This window comes from Pipistrellus kuhlii, unplaced genomic scaffold (genome assembly GCF_014108245.1).
Source record: "Pipistrellus kuhlii isolate mPipKuh1 unplaced genomic scaffold, mPipKuh1.p scaffold_m20_p_2, whole genome shotgun sequence".
In the NCBI taxonomy this organism is placed as follows: Eukaryota; Metazoa; Chordata; class Mammalia; order Chiroptera; family Vespertilionidae; genus Pipistrellus; species Pipistrellus kuhlii.
The window spans coordinates 44,375,022-44,392,519 of NW_023425515.1; the positions used below are offsets into that span (position 1 = coordinate 44,375,022).

Sequence of the window (17,498 nt, forward strand, 5' to 3'; positions counted from 1 at the left end):
ACAAACAAAATCCTCATCTCCAAGGGCTGTTCTTTAAAGTAAAATGCAATCATAATATAGTTTTGGTCTCTCTGAGGATGGGAGGATTAGGAAGCTGATGTTTATGAAATGACTCAAGATGTTTTTGAGAAAAAAATAAATAAAAAGACAACACAGAGAAGACTGTTGTACAATCCTAAAAGAAAGGATCAAATGTTACTTGATTGCATGGTTCTTTTAGAAGTTTCTTTTTAATAAGTTTGCTTATGATGTGAACAATTTAGAATATCTCTTCTGATACCAGCAAATGAGCTGGGATTATATGAAGCTGATGAAGCATTATGCCAACAATTCACTGAGCACACGCCATTTGATATTACACTTTCTGCTGGCAGGATTCTCTCAGGGAGTACTGCAAATCCTACCTGACCTCCCGCTCTTCATGGGTCAGACCCAGGCTGAATATATGATGGATGTCATAGCAGGAGTGGCTGTCTTCCAGCAACCTAGGATGCAGTGAGGACAGGAACCACACTTCAGTTCATGGCATGCAAAAAAACAGTCTTCTTCCCTTATATCCTGATGCAGAACCAAGGAGAAGTCAGACTTACCCCACTTTCTGGAACCTCTTCTCCACGTTGTCCCAAACATACCTAATTTTCTGCACTTGGATACATCGTAGCTGCAATGGCAAATGTGATAGGAAATATGTCATTCATAAAGTCAAGCTTATCAGGGAAGGGGAGGCTTGTTTAATGAAGGTCCTCACACAGCCCTCCCTTTTGTCAGTAGATAGCTACAATTTCCAATCCTGCCGTGGGATATTCAAACCTTGTCTAATAAACACTTACATAACTTTTTGGGGGGGCAAAAAAACTTACCATAACAATGCAGTCTAAAAAAATCACTTACTTTTAGTTCTGGTTTCAATATGGCATGGTTTATGACAGAATGGTGGTCAGCTACAAGGGGCTCTTCCGGGTTCTTGCTTATAGGAAACTTTAGTGTGGCTAAGTAGAGGCACGTCACTTTCTTCCTGATATATCTTTGAAATTCATCCTAGAAATAACAATCCAGCCTGTTATTCAGTAAGGCACTCAATCAACCAAGTACCGACCAGTGTTTCCCAAAGTTTGGACTACAGACAAAATAAAGATAAAAATTATGAACAACAAATACGCAACTCTCAACAAGTGAATCTAAAAACCAAGGAAATTTTTTAAAAATCTGATGAACAATAGTAACTGTTGAATATAATAGAATCAGAGATATGGAAGGGGTGTGAACTGATGATTCTTGGGGGAAAGGGGAGAGGGGAATGTGGGAAGAGACTGAACATAAACTGTGCACCTATGGATGAAGACAATGTAGGGTGGGGAAAGGGCAGAGAGTGGGGTGGGAACCTGGTGGAGGAGAGCAATGGAGGGGGGGAGGGGAAGAGGAACATTTGTAATAATATGGACAATAAAAATTTATTTTAAAAAAAAGAGCATCAACATTATCTTGGAAGTTGCTAGAAATGCATATTCTGAGTCCCACCCAAAACCTACTGAATCAGAATTTCTGGTGTTAAGGCCAACAGACTATATTTTAAAGAACCCTCCAGGTGATTCTGACTTGCACTAAAATTTGAGAACCACTGTGCTGGAGAATACAAAGAAAAACACACTTCTCAGGAAAAAGCAGAAAATAGTTTCTGGCTATCTCAAGGTCACATCTAACATGTTTAAATGTCTAATTTCCCCCAGAATACATACTTTTGAAAGACTGAATGACCATTCCCTTGTTACATTTCTAAGAGCTGTAACACTGACAGCCACTGTTCGTGCAATGGCTAAGAGGCTTGCCAACTACCCTGACATGGCAGAAATTTCCCCAGTCTGACATGCAAGAAATGGCCTTCCTGGGTTAAAATAAGAGATGTCAAGTAGATTGCAAAGGTAGTTTTGCCATCTCCTATTTTGTGACAGGAAAATTCTTTAAATGAAGAAAGCTCTCCCCTCTGAAGTGCTAGCCAGACATTGGTTGTGCCACAAATGCAACACAATAGGCACCCACGGTTGTTCTTAGCAGAACGGTATCTGCTTCTTGTAAGGGGCACAGGATGCATGTGGCCCACACTCTCCACTGGGGCCTCCAGTAGAACACTAGCAGGAGGATTCCACAGGTCATCACCGATGCCGCAAGGCAGAAGGCTCTGCGAAGACTCTGGGTCTGGTAACCAAACACCTCCTGCAGGGAAAAGAAAAGATCACTCTATTTTTTCTTTTTTTCACATAAACATATCATTTTGATCCTAGAAACAGAGATTAGATGTGGGGGGTGTTGATAGGGAGAGAAATCTGGCTTTGGCTGGTTGAATCAGATTGATTGCTCACAGCTGTCAGCTGATAGAGTATAAAAAAAAAAAAGACTCATTTTATTACCCTGGCATCTGGAGCTAAGATGTTAGATAGGAGAAGCAAGGAAGGATCAGAATTATTTGGTTCTAAATACTCTTAAGAGTCACCGCATAATTTTATAAAATACTTAGTGCTCTGGACCAGCTCTGGACCAGTTCTATTTTCTTTAAGTATAAGGTGTTTTTTTTTTAAGTATTAATATTAATTTACTAGAGAAAGATGATAAAATAATAATAGAACATGATCCACACTTAATGTTTGGCTTTATTCAAAGTCAGCTTTGTTTAATGATAACAGGATTAAGAAGCATTAAAAGTATTAATAACTCTACTACTTTCTGAACCAATAAGATGATATAAATTAAAAGATTATTTGGGACATGAAACACTCAAAAGACAGCTTAAAGGTATTCATTCAAAGAGTAACTTGATGAAATAGTTCTACTTTTAGTAATAGGTTAGTTAATTTTTATTTACAAATTGAATAAAGGCTTAAGATCCAGTTTTAGGGGAAAACAAGTAGCAGAAAATAATATATTTGTTTGTTTAAAGCCAATTTATAGTTTCCATCTTCTACAATGAAGACTCACAGTATAGTGTTTTTTTTTTAAATTTTATTTCTAAAACTAAATTTTTTAGACAATGAAATGGTGGAAACCAGGGGATTGATGGGTGGGGAAGAAGAGTGATGGTGTCTAAAGATACAAACCTATAATGAGTACTAAAATAGCCATAGAGATTTAGTGAACATAGACAATAATATCTATTTATATAAAAGATTAGTATGCTAAGTGTCTGTTCAGGTAATGATATCACCTAGCAATGCCTGGCTTCCTCTCCCTAGTGACAACTAGCCTCCTTGCAGTTTCTTCATACCAGGAACTTGAATTGCTTTATAGCCAGGTGCAAACATTTCACACTGTAACTTAATGTCTGTGAAGTGTTTTCACATGCCTCATCTCATTTGATCCTCACAGAAGTCCTGGAGTAGGTATTGATAGATAGGAGACTGGGTGGAATCCTGTTTTCTTTCCATTAGCCAGAAAACAGAGATTTAGAAAGTTTAGAAACTTGACCTGACTGAAAAGAAGTAAGAAATTGTGGACCTTGAAAATGACTTTAGGTTTTCTCAAAGCACAAATTATAGGCAAACACTACTGCAGTTAAATATTTCACCCTTTATTCTCCCTGTGTGACCTATAATAAAAATCTTCATGTTGATATTTACTTCTGTTTTGCTGAAAATTACCTGAAAGATAAGTTGGGTGCTTCGCTGGGCTGGAATAAAAGTTTAGCTGCATCAGAAAGCAGTTCTAATTAAGCAAGTTTATTCTAAAAGGCTAAGTTGACTCATGCATGCATGATACATATAAAGCTCTCACTGGCATCAATCACATGCATGTGTTTTCATCTGTCATTGTTGATCATGAATTTGATTGACACTTTTATTATAGAGAAAGGGCAAATAGTAACATTAAAATATTTCTTCTAATTAATTTACTTTCAATGTGCACAAATTTGTGCACCATGCCACTAGCTGTACTCTAAGTATGTAATGTGATAAATATGATTACATCAGTAACCATGTTACAGTATATAAATATACTAGAGGCCCAGTGCACGAATTCATGCACCAGTGGGGTCTCTGGGCCTGGCCTTTAGGATCGGGCTGAAACAAAGCCAGCTCTTGGACATCCTTTGAGGGCTCCCAGATTACAAGAGGGCACAGGCCAGGTTGAGGGACCCCACCAGTGCTCCATCAGGGCTGGGAAGGGATGCAGGAAGTTGGCCAGTTGGGAAGGGACCACGGGAAGGCTCCAGGACATGTCTGGCCTGTCTCACTCAGTCCTAATCAGCCAGACCCCAGGAGCAAGCTAACTTACAGGTCAGAGTGTCTGCCCCTTGGTAGTCAGTGCACGTCATAATAAGTAGTTGAGCAGCCTTAGCAAATCATTAACATACTACTCTTTGATTGGTTGAATGGACTACTGGGCAACTGGACACTTAGCATATTAGGCTTTTATTTACAGGGTTAAGGAAACATGCTACCTTAAATTTATACAATATTACCTGTCAAACTTTTCCAATAAAGAAGCCTAGATTCTCTGTGTATTTGGTAAAGCCTGAGGGATGCTATTATGAATGACATTGTTGCTATACTATGATTTTAGGTTCTGCTATTATTTTTGTGTGTGAGTGTGTGTGTTTTTCTATGACTCTGAACTTCATGTTCAGATCATAGAGCTGTAATATCAAGGAAGTAAGTTTTCACTGAATTTCTGTGGCATTTTCAAATAATAGAATCTTCTGAATTTTATAACAGTTTAGATTATTTATAATAAGTCTCTTGGCTTTATTCTTGGAAAAGTTTCATCTTCAATATGACTAATTTCATTAAGTTTTTCTAATAACTCTGTGGTAGATAAAGATTTTAATAACAGCTGTTGAAAGCAATCCTTAAACATAGTGGAGAGGTCACAGGCTTAAGAAGCAAAGATGTAAACTTGAGTCACCTGCCTGCCAGTTATCAGTTATGTGAACTTAGGTAAATCTTTTCACCTCTAGGGAATCCCAATTTACTCATCTACAAAAAAAAAAAAAAAAAAGAAAAAAGAAAAGAAATATGTGCTTTACAGGGTACTTATGCTCAAATGAGATAATGTCTCCTCAAGTGCTCCACAAAGTAATTACAATTTTAAAAGTTTCTTTCTACTGTTCCTCAGCACTATCACCCACTTGAGGAAAGATGTTCATTAAGTTTAGTGATGCAGCCACTGTATCTTGAGATTATTCACACTAAGGTTTAAATGTTACTTAGAAGCATGTGTTCACTCTGCTTTTAAGCATATTTTCAGTTGGTCTCCTTTCTCCCAAAACTTCCTTCTGATTCTATAAACCTGTTTTGGTTTTATTTGTGAATTTACTTATTTATAGTTTTATTAGTTTTGTCAAATAAAATGTATATGATAGTCCACATAGTAGGTCATAACTAATTGAAAGTATTAGTAATTGTACCAGTAGGAAGATATAAATTAAGAAATTATTTGTGGCCATGAAAGACTTTGTAAAGACAGCGTAAATGTATCACTTATTTTACTTAGTAATATAGAGGGATTTAGGGCCAAAGCCCAAGTGTGTGCAACACAGATGAAGAAGAGTTAGAAATTTTAGTCCAGCTTATATAAAAAATGACATTTGTAGCCGAAACCGGTTTGGCTCAGTGGATAGAGCGCCGGCCTGCGTACTGAAAGGTCCCAGGTTCCATTCTGGTCCAAGGGCATGTACCTTGGTTGCGGGCACATCCCCATTGGAGGGTGTGCAAGAGGCAGCTGACCAATGATTCTCTCTCATTGACATTTCTAACTATCCCTCTCCTTTCCTCTCTGTAAAAAAATAAATAAAACGTATATTTTTAAAAATAATATTTGTAAATGACTTTTCCCCTTTATGTTTATGTACCCACAGCAATGATACTGGTAATCACAATTCTGATTCCTTTCCATTCTTTTTTATACAACAAGTTTTTATTTAAAAAAAGGAATTCATAATGCCGGCAAGGCTGCAATGAAACCACTACAGCTACATACTGCTAATAAGCTTATAAATTAGAATAATTCTTTAGGGAGAGCAAGGTGACAACAATTATATCAAATTGTATCAAGAATTATAAGAAGCCAAAACCGGTTTGACTCAGTGGATAGAGCATCAGCCTACCAACTGAAAGGTCCCAGGTTCGATTCCGGTCAAGGGCATGTACCTTGGTTGTGGGCATATCCCCAATAGGGGGTGTGCAAGAAGCAGCTGATCAATAATTCTCTCTCATCGATGTTTCTAACTATCCTTCTCTCTTCTTCTCTGTAAAAAATCAATAAAATATATATTTTTTAAAAGAATTATAAGGATGTTTCTATTCCTTTAATCCATGATTCCACACCATGATTCCAACTGAGGTCCACCCCACTGCGTGGTCCTGTGCCAGGGGACTTGTGCCCACCACCACCCCCTCACACATGTTACTTAGAAGCATGTGTTCACTCTGCTTTTAAGCATATCTTCAGTTGGTCTCCTTTCTCCCAAAACTTCCTTCTGATTCTATAAACCTGTTTTGGTTTTATTTGTGAATTTACTTATTTATAGTTTTATTAGTTTTGTCAAATAAAATGTATATGATAGTCCACATAGTAGGTCATAACACACACCCCTCAGGGCTTGATAAGGGAAGGGCTGGCTAGGTCTGGATCTTGCCCAATGGTGGTGGGGCCACTGAGTCTGGGTCTTGCGCAATTTTGAGGCACCATGAGTGGGGTGGGGACTTGACTCTGGGTCCCAGAGCATATCCCAGACTCTGACAGGAGGAAGGTTTTCATATACATTTTACTAATTTGGTTTCATCTCTGACAGTTCTATTATAGAGAAAGGGCAAATAGCAATATTAAATTATTTCCTCTTATTAATCCCCTTTTAATGTGCATGAATTTTGTGCACTGGGCCACTAGTTTTAAATATAAAGGAACAGAAATGAATTAGTTAAAAGAAGCAGACAGTGTAAAAGGAGGAAAAAGGGGGAAATGTGTCATGCAAAGACTAACAAAAGAAAATTGGTATAGCTATATTCACATCAGATAACATTGAATTTAAGGAAAGAAACATTATGAGAAAAAGGACATTTCATAAGCTAAAACATCAATAGGAAGACAATAATCCTAAATTTTTGTGCACCTATAAATATAATTTCCAAATTTTTAAAGTAAAATTGATAGGAATTAAATCCATTCTCATCATTTCTCAATAACTGATAATAAAGTAGACAAAAAGAAAACAAAATCAGTAAGACTACCAGAAATTTAAACAACCTCATTAACTAAATTGCCCTAGTTAACAAATACAAAAAATCACAGCCCCAAACTGCATGATTCAAATTATGTTCAAGTACACATAAAATATTTACCTAAATTGACTGTATTATGCAATGATGGCATTATAATTAAATTAGAAATTAACATTATGATGACTAAAACTCCCAAATGTTTGGAAACAAAGAAACATATTTCTGAACACCCGTGAGTCAAATAAGAAATTACGACAAACATTAGGAAATATTTTGAACTGAATGAAAATAAAAATTAAAAATAGGGCCCCAAACTGCAAACATCTAAAAATACATTAACAGAAGAGAGATAAATAAATGTGTTTGCATACAATGGAACACTACAAAACAATAAAAAGGAATGAGCTTCTCTCTCATACATTTCACAGACATTATATTGAGTAAATCAAATATCATGAAGCAATGCACAATTCTACTTAGATCAAGTTCAAAATTAGCAAAACTGATGAAAGCCATTAAGATAAATTAACTTAATTTTTTAATGTTTTTATTAATTTCAGAGAAAAAAGGAGAGGGGGAGAGATATAGAAACATCAATGATAAGAGAGAATCATTGGCTGCCTCCTGCACTCTCCCCATTGGGGATTGAGCCCTCATCCCGGCCTTGTGCCCTGACCAGGAATCCAACCATGACCTCCTGGTTCATGGGTCTATGCTCAACCAGTGAGCTACACTGGCCAGGCTATTTTTTTATAAATTTATATAAATACACCCACTGTATTTATATGTTAATAAAAAGTTTTAGAAAAGTAGAATTAATTTGTTTATTAGACACTCTAGTCCAAGCAGGTAGAATATATTCTAATTATTTTAATAATATTAGATTGAGAAAGAAAAATTGGCAGCATAATATTATAAATAAATAAAGAGACAGAGAAATAACTTCTATGGAAAATAGGGGGTTCGGTGACCTGGGAAGACTGTAGATGCTTTCTGGTGTGGATGATTGGGAAGAACTGACTTCTCTTACAGCAGAGGTAAAATCACTAAGATGGAAAAGAGGTTTCTGATCATGACTCTGCTTATGGCTGGAACACCTCAATCAAAATGTCAGCAGATTTTTTTTCCTGTCTGTTTAAAAAATTAAGCACATAAAAGTAAGTAAATAAATAAATAAGAACTAGTAAATGTCAGAATAATGTTCAGATATTATTCTTGAGCAAAGTGAGCAGAAGCAATGCTTTTGCTTCTTTGATAAACTGACCTCATAATTCTTGGTAAAATTCTTTTCTAGACTATTTCTCAGTCTTACCACAAGTTATAGTGCTGGATATGGGACTTGAGGTTTTGTCTAAAAGAATCACTATTTTATCTGGCATTCTTTTAACCAAATACTCTTAAGGGACTAGCCAACATTTGTGTGTTTCTACATTGACTAGTTAAACTCAAGTATAAGTTAATTGTTCTAAATGATTAGTCTTCTGATATAATAAGAGTCCTTGAGAGTTGTCCTAGATATTAATACACTCCTAATAAAATCCACTAAGCAATGCAGGAGCAATATTTATACCATAACAGAGGAAGGTAAATAGAATCCAGGTCTTGTAAATGTAAGGATACTGGGGACAGAGGATCAAAATCTCAACCACATTATACATGGTATCTTGTAGTAAAGTGAGTTTTGTCAACTACGACCTATGTGACCTTAACTTCTCTAAGTCCACTTCCATTTCTGAACTTAGGGAGTTTTAATAACACACACTTGGAAGAATAGTAGTGAGGATTAAATTAGGTATAGGTATTGAGCATAAACCAAGCTCACAGTCAATGTCAGCAGGTGGTTTGATAACAGGTCAATCAAAGGAAGGAAGTGGTGGCTGTGAAATATAGAGTCAAGTTTGGTAATGGAAACAGGCTGAGTTCTAGAGAAACCCAGATCTGCCACCACCTGTGAGTTGAGTTGAACAGTACACGGGTTGTGTGTTTCTTCAAGGAGACTTGAACTGCATTCTCTCTAAACAGTGATGTTTGCTTATTTTTTGTTTCCTACCAGAACTCTGTATTCCAGATCCCAGGAGAGGTATCACAGCCTTATTTACCTTTTTCTAAACCCAGAGTGTGGAAGAAGCAGAGGCGTTAGGAGCAACAAAAAAATACACACGTGCCTTTTGACAAATTAAAGCCCTGTGGGAGCTTATCAGCAGAGCCTCTATTCTTTGTACCCCACCCCTATTGCCTTCTAGAAGTCAGCACTTCTGTTTCTTGCTCCATCACTTACTAATTGGGATCTCAATTAATGATTTAAATTCCCCTAACTTTAGATTCCTCCTGTGATAAATGTGGTTGATTGTAAAATGCAACAGAAGTAGTCTGGTATAGCAGTTAAAAGCTGGGAATATGGCATGAAAAAAACAAGTTCAAATCCTCTACCATGTAGCCACAAAAAGTGACCTTGGGCAATCCACTTTATTTCTCCTGATGACTCAATTTTCTTCTCCATAAATGAGAATAACAACAATTATCTTCTAGGATTGTTGTGAGAAATTAACAAGATAACATATGCAGTTCAGTTCCTGAAACACTTTGAGCACACAGTAAGTGTTGAGTTAACATTAGCTTGAGTGATATACAGTTCAACAAAATTTCAAACCATTGTAAAATGATTTGACCACAGGCAATATTCAGAACTCAATGTTATTTGCCAAAACCAAAAGTTGTATTTCTAAAAGTGGTTGATCCTTAAATGGCTTAAATGGAATTTTTGCTTTTTCACAGAGCACAAATTGTCCAAGTTGAAGTCAAATACATTCCAAAAAGAAAACTACTCAACTTTGTAATATATGAAACTGAGAAAAAAGTTTAAGTTAAATACTAAGTTGATTCAAAGATTAATTAGATATTATAACCATATATTATATATTATATATTATATATTATATATTATATATTATATATTATATATTATAATATATGAATGTGCATGCACATATACACATGCACACACACACATATGTACACACACATATAAACAAACCAGCACAATCATTCTTCATTTGTACAGGAGAAAAACAGTGTAATAGAACACCCTCTGATGTTATGTAATGTCATTTTATATATGTTCCTTAGCAGAGCCTCAATTTCCTTAGTTATAAAATGGATATTTAAGACATTAGCTCATAGGGATTAAATGAGAACATATATGAAATTCTTGAACATAAATGGCACTTTTTCAATTACTATTTTTTCTTTCTTTTTTTTATAGGTAACTTTTATGGCTGCCATCAAAGATAGAACTAATTGGCTAAATTCCTCCGGAAAGAAGAATTTTGAGGTGCTTCTTCATCTAAACATGTTTTCTTTCAAAACTCTGTTGGGGATCCTCTTAGTCATATGGAACCGTCCCCTGGGTCACCACCTGTCCTTGCTCCTGGATTTTCATTGCATCTGGAGCACTAGCATTTATGCATGACTGGTTTTGTGAACAATCCTTTTTAGTTTTTGTAAATCCTTTAGTCCTATGTTCACTGTATGTTTATCCATTAAAAATATTTGTTGTGCACCCACCATGCACAGACACAGTAGTAGTAGTATCCTTGGAATGATATTCTAGATGATAGCTCATAACACTTTTACTTACCTAAAAATTCTCATAGCAGCACAAAGTTATAACTTAATTTACTCAACTAAGACATAAATAATTCTCAGTATTACCATTATCTTCCGTGAATGGCAAGGCCATTTTTTTCTATGACATGGCTTTTCCATGGGTGATAAGGTCCAATAACCTTAGAGTAAGTTAGCTTTTTCTACATAGGCCACAAATTTCAGTCCATTGAATCCAGACCAAGAAAAGGTAATATTCTGTGTCCTTTCATGATACTAGAATTCATCATGGTTTAGCTTATTTATTTTTAAAAGCAACCATAACAGCACATTTCTATTCATTATTCATTGTTTTCTTTATCTGTACATGCCAAATTGTGTTCCTTTATGTTTTAGATTAGGAGGGCATTCTTAAAGCTCTCTTATCTTTAATTCTGCCATGTTTCAAGGTTATTTTCTTTAATGCGAAGATAATATTGTCTGTATCAATGGACCCTGTTAGTATGGACCCTGTTGTCTATTGTCAATGGACCCTGTAGGTGTTTCTCACCCTCTATTATTGCTTGGGCTTGGCCACATGTATCAATACAATAGTAACTTATGGTAGTTATCACTAGTTACTAAGCATTGTTAATTATAGTTTTCTATACTTTGTCCTGCATTCATGCCATGGAGTGCCTTAGAGTGGGATAAAATGTCTTTTGTCTATATTAGATAATAAGAACTAACTTTGAGGCATGGTGACTCTTGTGGGTTCCTGGACCCAATTCCCACTATGTATGTTTATGTGACGAGAGCAAGGCCTTCCCACACAACACAAAACAATTCTCAAGCACCAGCTGGGCATCCTATAATTCAGCTCCATTCTAATACTGTCTGAAGTGATACCACCTGAAGATAGCATCAGATTCCACTGCCTCTCCCCAAGTCCAGACACCAGTTGCAAGTCCAAGTAGCTACTTAATACTTCTAACCAACTGGCTACAAATTGGAGGTTCCCAGAACCCACTCCTTGACTTTGGTTAACTTTCTAGAGGGGCTCATTGAACTCAAGAGAAATATCTTACTAGAACACTGGTTTATTATAAAAGGATAAAATGCAGGGACAGATGGAAGAGATGTCTAGGCCAAGGATTGGAAAGGGCACTGAGCTGCCCTCTCTAACTCCCAGCACCTCCACATATTTTTCAGCCAGAAAGCTTTCCCAGCCCAGGCCTTTTAGGTTCTGGGGGAGGTTTCATTAACCAGATATGAATGACACTGGTCATTGGCAAGTGACTCAACTTCCAGCCCCTCTCTCCTCCAGCTCTGGAGGCTAGTGCAATGCCTGCTATCCATGCTGATTCAGCAAAGTGACTCTGAGCTGCACTTGAATAATCTCATAGGCCATCCCCACTCAAATAGGTTCTTTGTGGATATTTGATTAAAGAAATTCATTATTTGCCCAAATGGTGTGTGGTTTTCACCTTAGATCCTCTCACATGATCACAAGTGTTTGTACTTGAGATGATTAATTCAAATAGAAATCAGAGTGGGCCATGGGGAAACCTTTGGGAAAGTAAAAACAAGTGGGGAGAGGTTGTAAAAGCCATGACTGATAGCCCTCAAAGGCTGGGACAAGACCATGCCCAGGCTAAGTTGGGCCTACCAATTATCAACAACAACAACAAAAATAAGAATTTGTTTCCAAAATTTATAATAAGGCTATTATTTCACACAAGCATTTGATTTCTGGCTTCCCTTTTAAACTCTGAAGAGCTGACAGCACCGGGCCTGTTGACTTGCAGGACAGCAGTGACTGGAGCTTGGTGGCAGCTTCCTCTTAGCCTATGCACTGGGTGACCCCTGTTCCCACCAGAGCTTCCTAACTCACCCAAAGTTCTGACCCACCTGAGTAGGACTGGCATATGTGATCTCTACCCAAGCTCACAAGTAAGATTTACGAAGAAAAAAATCTATAGCCACTTCCTGCTGACAATATGCTCTCACAACACCACATCAGCACAGTGGGATTCCTGATAGAGCTTTTTGGTGGGTGTTTCTAGAAGTGTTTGATAACCAACAAAAAAGTAAACTATGGTGCGGGGCCTATTACTTATTGCTTTGATATCTGTGCCACCTCTGTGATTAAAGGAATTAAAATACTAGGCTATGAATTTTACAAATAAGTCACTTCATTACAGAAAAATAAAGAGCAACCAAAGGCTTTTATGAATACTTATATCCATATTGAAAAAAAATCAGCACTGGCACAGTGCTGTTTGGAGTGTACACAGGTAAGTAGATTTTTACTCTGTGAATTTCTTGTATGAAGATTTTAAAGTGCCTCTCCATTGTCTAAATCAATGACAAACCCATGGGAGCCATGTTGGTTATTTATATTTCCTAACAGCCACAGTAAAAAAAAAAAAAAAAAAGTTAAAATAATTTTTATAATATATTTTATTTAACCCAGCAAATCCAAAAATTGTCATTTCAATGTGTAACCAATTTAAAAATTATTGAGCTCATTTATAGGTTGTTGTTTTCTTACCAAGTCTTTAAAATACTGTGTGTATTTTACACTTCAGTCAGTGTCTTTCATTTCAAACTAGCTACTGTTCTGGTGCTCAAAAGCCACATGTGGCCAGGGTTGCCATACTGAACAATGCATATGATTGTTCAGTATTCCTTCAGCTAACAAACAAAGGTAGATGGATGGATTTCCTATAGAACTCATAGGGAACTGGGAGACCTTCTGATGTATGAACTCTATCCTCTGGGTTTCTTTCAGCCTCCCAGGTACCTTCTCTGCCCAGTCCCCCTTGTTTTTGTTTGTTTGTTTGGTATTTGTTTTTTGTTTGTTTTTTGTTTGTTTTGTGTGTGTGTGTGTGTGTGTGTGTTTTGTTTGTTTTTTGTCTTTTTTCTCATTACCTAACTGGAGTCACTACTGCAGCACAAACATATGGGGTATAAAGGCAGAAGGAGTGGGCTGGATACCCAGCCTGTCCCTTGCAGGTTTTGACTTTGCTAGTTATTCATCCTGCCTGGTCTCAGATTTTTTTCCATGAAATAGGATTAATTTCTTCACTAAATTCTGCAGATCAAATAAAATAATAAAAGTAACCTGTCAGCACCAAATAGACACAGTGTATTCAAGCTTTCAATGATTTTATATATATATATATATATATATATATATATATATATATATATATATATATGGTGGAAAAGGCAATGAGGGGTAAAGAATTACAGAAGTAAGAACTTTTTTAAGATATGCACTAAATCCTATGCTACACTCTATTCCTTCTTCAGTACTTGATGTTTTAAAACCCTTCTAGGCAACTAGCATGACTTCCAGCCAAAGCACAGAAAACATAAGTTAAACATACATACAAACACACAAGAATAATAAAGAAAAAAAAATAGTTTGTTTTTGCCTGAGTTTGTCCAATTGTCTTAAGACCCAGAAGATAAGGAGGGAAGACTTCATATAGGAGTGCACCTGATTTCTCTGCAAAATGTCTGAAGCAGAGGCTTCATGCAGTCCAATACCTATTAGGACCCACTTTCTCAGCCCATTAGGTTCCCTCACTATAATACTGCCCTGGACCTCAAGGAGCCTTAGCAGACTGAAGCCTCTCCACATTCTAACTGAAGCCTCTCCACGTTCTAAAATCAGCACTACTTCAGCCCCTGCCCACTGCTCAGTTATTTTGAGAATCCTGTAATAAAAAGAAGGGAAGACTCACCAGTTCATTCTCCTCTCCTTGGTTAAGCAAAGCCCGATGGTCCTTCTTACTTTTCTCCTCCATCTAAACTGGATCTCCTGGCTAAAGCCCTGGGGAAATGTGAAACCCACAGAGGTTTAGGTGAACTCTGAACAATCTGTCATTGTAGTTCTCAGGTGCTTAATATCCCTTAGCACATACCTCACCTATTACGTTAACAAATGAGAGGGGGGGTGAAAAAAAACACCTCTCCTCAGCCATAGGATTAATCTATTAATCTCTTTGCTTGTTGTGGAGTGATTGTTTTTTCTTCCTAGTACTTACTTGCTGAGCTGGATGTGAGTGCCTCCAGACTTAAGCTGCTGAACTAGATAGGTATTTCCTGGGCTATCCAATGAATAGAATGATCACTTTGCTAAAAACCTGTGGCAACAGGATTTGAATAAATGAATAAATGTACCATGGATTTTGAAAATGAAATGGGCATATTGGAAGTGACAATGAGAAAGGAAGAGAGGTTGGTTCATACCTGGGAATGTAGAAATCATTATGGAATCAGAAAACTCTAAATTATAATCCCTGCTCTACTGATATAGATCTGATTTTTAAGTTTATTTGTAAAATGTCTATAAAATTATAGAGTTGATAAGATTTTTTAAGATATTTAAATGAGATCTGAATTTTAAGTTTACTTGTAAAATGTCTATAATAATTATAGAGTTGATAAGATTTTTTTAAGATATTTATTGATATTTTTTTTTAATATATTTTATTGATTTTTCACAGAAAGGAAGAGAGAGGGATAGAAAATTAGAAACATCGATGAGAGAGAGTCATCGATCAGCTGCCTCTTGCACATACCCCTCTGGGGATGTGCCAGCAACCAAGGTACATGCCCTTGACCGGAATCGAACCCGGGACTTTTCAGTCCGCAGGCCAACGCTCTATCCACTGAGCCAAACTGGTTCTGGCTTGAGATATTTATTAAAAGCCAACTATATGTTCCTTCATACTCAATAAGTGATAGATCATCATTACCAAAATCATAACACTAAGCAAAAAGAGAGAAGCTTTTAAATAGTAAACTATAATATTTTTTTCTTTTATTTTCCCTTTTTAGTTTACAAAAACTTTCAATAACTGAAGTATATGGAGAGAGGGGGAGCCTAAGAAGGCTAAATATTGGGGATATCATCTAAATTCCCACAATTGTATAATCACCATCATATTGAATATTTTGAATTTTGTAAGTTTATAAAAAATTAGATATACTGTGATCTACTCAAGGTTAATTAATTTGTTCATGATAAACACTTTTGTCATTTTATTGCCTTATTATTGAATCCAGGCTACTTGACAAAATTATTGCCACTTTGGCCATGGAGGAAAATTTACAAAGAATGAAGACTAGTAGAGAACGAGTCTTTCCACTGCCTGAGATAGTCCCTGGTTGTCTTATGGGGGAACCAGTGCCCACCTTGAAGTTCAGCAGAGTTCAATGTACTTTCTGGCCCAGAAGAAAGTAGCTGATGAAAATAAACAAATAATTATAGCTTCTCATGCCAAAAAGGCTGAGAGACCCACACTAAAGAATAACATTGCACTTTTAAGAAGCACCAATCTAGAGTTGAATTCCAGTTTGGAGAAGAGAGTCATGGATTTTAGTAAAACATAAAGAAAGACTTTAGGGGCAGCAATCATTCTCTTCTTAGTGATCATCTATTCACTCATTCTATCTAATACAGAGAAAATATGCTAATTGACCCTCACAGGTCGCAAAGATGGCTGCACCCATAGCCAATAAAGAGGGAATATGCTAATCAATTGCACTGCCCTCAAAGATGGGCACCCACAGCCAATAAGGATGAAATATGCTAATTGACTGACATGCCCTCAAATATGGCAGCAACAAGATGGTGGTGCCCAGTCCCTTCAGGCCCGCTGGGGTGGCAGGCACACAGCAGGCACACTCCATGCACCTGCCTTCAGAGTCCTCTAGTCCCCTCAGCCCCCCAGCCACCCAGGGCCAGCCAGAGGCACAGGCAAGCCTCAGATGGTGGCTGCCCAGCCACCCTGGGCAAACTGAGGCTCAGGTAACTAGGTCCAGCCGAGGCTTGTGCTGCCTGCAGTGGCAGCAGCAGAGGTGTGATGGATCGTTGCCTTCTCTTGATCACTAGGTCACCCCTTTCCCCTGAAGGCTCCCGGACTATAAGAGGGGGCAGATTAGGCTGAGGGATCCCCTCCAGTGCATGAATTTTCATGCACCAGGTCTCTAGTATTATTGCTAAAAGAATGACTACTTTGGGCAGAATGACTTCATACAAGAGCACCAAGGATGAATCATGATTTGCTTAAAGTGGGTATATGACCCAGTTATCAACAATAAAAATCAAAGGAAAAACATGTGGAGGCTGGAGTCTTCTGGAAAAGATTATCCAATTAATAAGAGAATTTTCTTTTCCATCCTTTACACTCTTTCTTTCTTTAAAAGTGATGTGTCAGGAGGCAATGCATAGAGCATGGCAGTTTTCTTTAGATTGTAAAGAGAATGGAAATTGCCTTGTTAATGATGATAGACAAAGGAATAAAAGAGCTTAGATCCTGATATCACTGAGCCATAGAACTAAGCCTGTGACTTCCTAGCTCCACACACCTTGTTAAAAATATAACTAGCTGAAACCGGTTTGGCTCAGTGGATACAGCGTCAGCCTACCAACTGAAAGGTCCCAGGTTTGATTCCGGTCAAGGGCATGTACAATACTTTGGTTGCAGGCACATCCCCAATAGGAGGTGTGCAAGAGGCAGCTGATCGATGATTCTCTCTCATCGATGTTTCTAACTCTCTATCCCTCTCTCTTCTTCTCTGTAAAAAATCAATAAAAATATATTTTTTTAAAAAAAAATATATATATAACTAAATGTTCTTAATAATGCTACCATTGTCTGCAACTCCGTTAAACTTTTACTCAGCAAT

At 37.1% G+C, this 17,498-nt stretch overlaps 1 protein-coding gene across 1 annotated transcript in view; it reads right to left on the reverse strand.

The window, feature by feature from the left end:
* Nucleotides 1-14,863, reverse strand: part of ATP13A5 (ATPase 13A5) — a 98,396-nt gene extending 83,533 nt beyond the window's left edge. The window contains exons 1-5 of the mRNA XM_036445076.2: nucleotides 14,546-14,863; nucleotides 2,038-2,211; nucleotides 892-1,038; nucleotides 591-661; nucleotides 405-485 (exon numbers count right to left, since the gene is read on the reverse strand). Of these exons, the coding sequence (XP_036300969.1) occupies nucleotides 405-485; nucleotides 591-661; nucleotides 892-1,038; nucleotides 2,038-2,211; nucleotides 14,546-14,608 (536 nt within the window). The 5' untranslated portion in view covers nucleotides 14,609-14,863. The remainder of the gene's footprint in view (nucleotides 1-404; nucleotides 486-590; nucleotides 662-891; nucleotides 1,039-2,037; nucleotides 2,212-14,545) is intronic.
* Nucleotides 14,864-17,498: the final 2,635 nt, after the last annotated feature.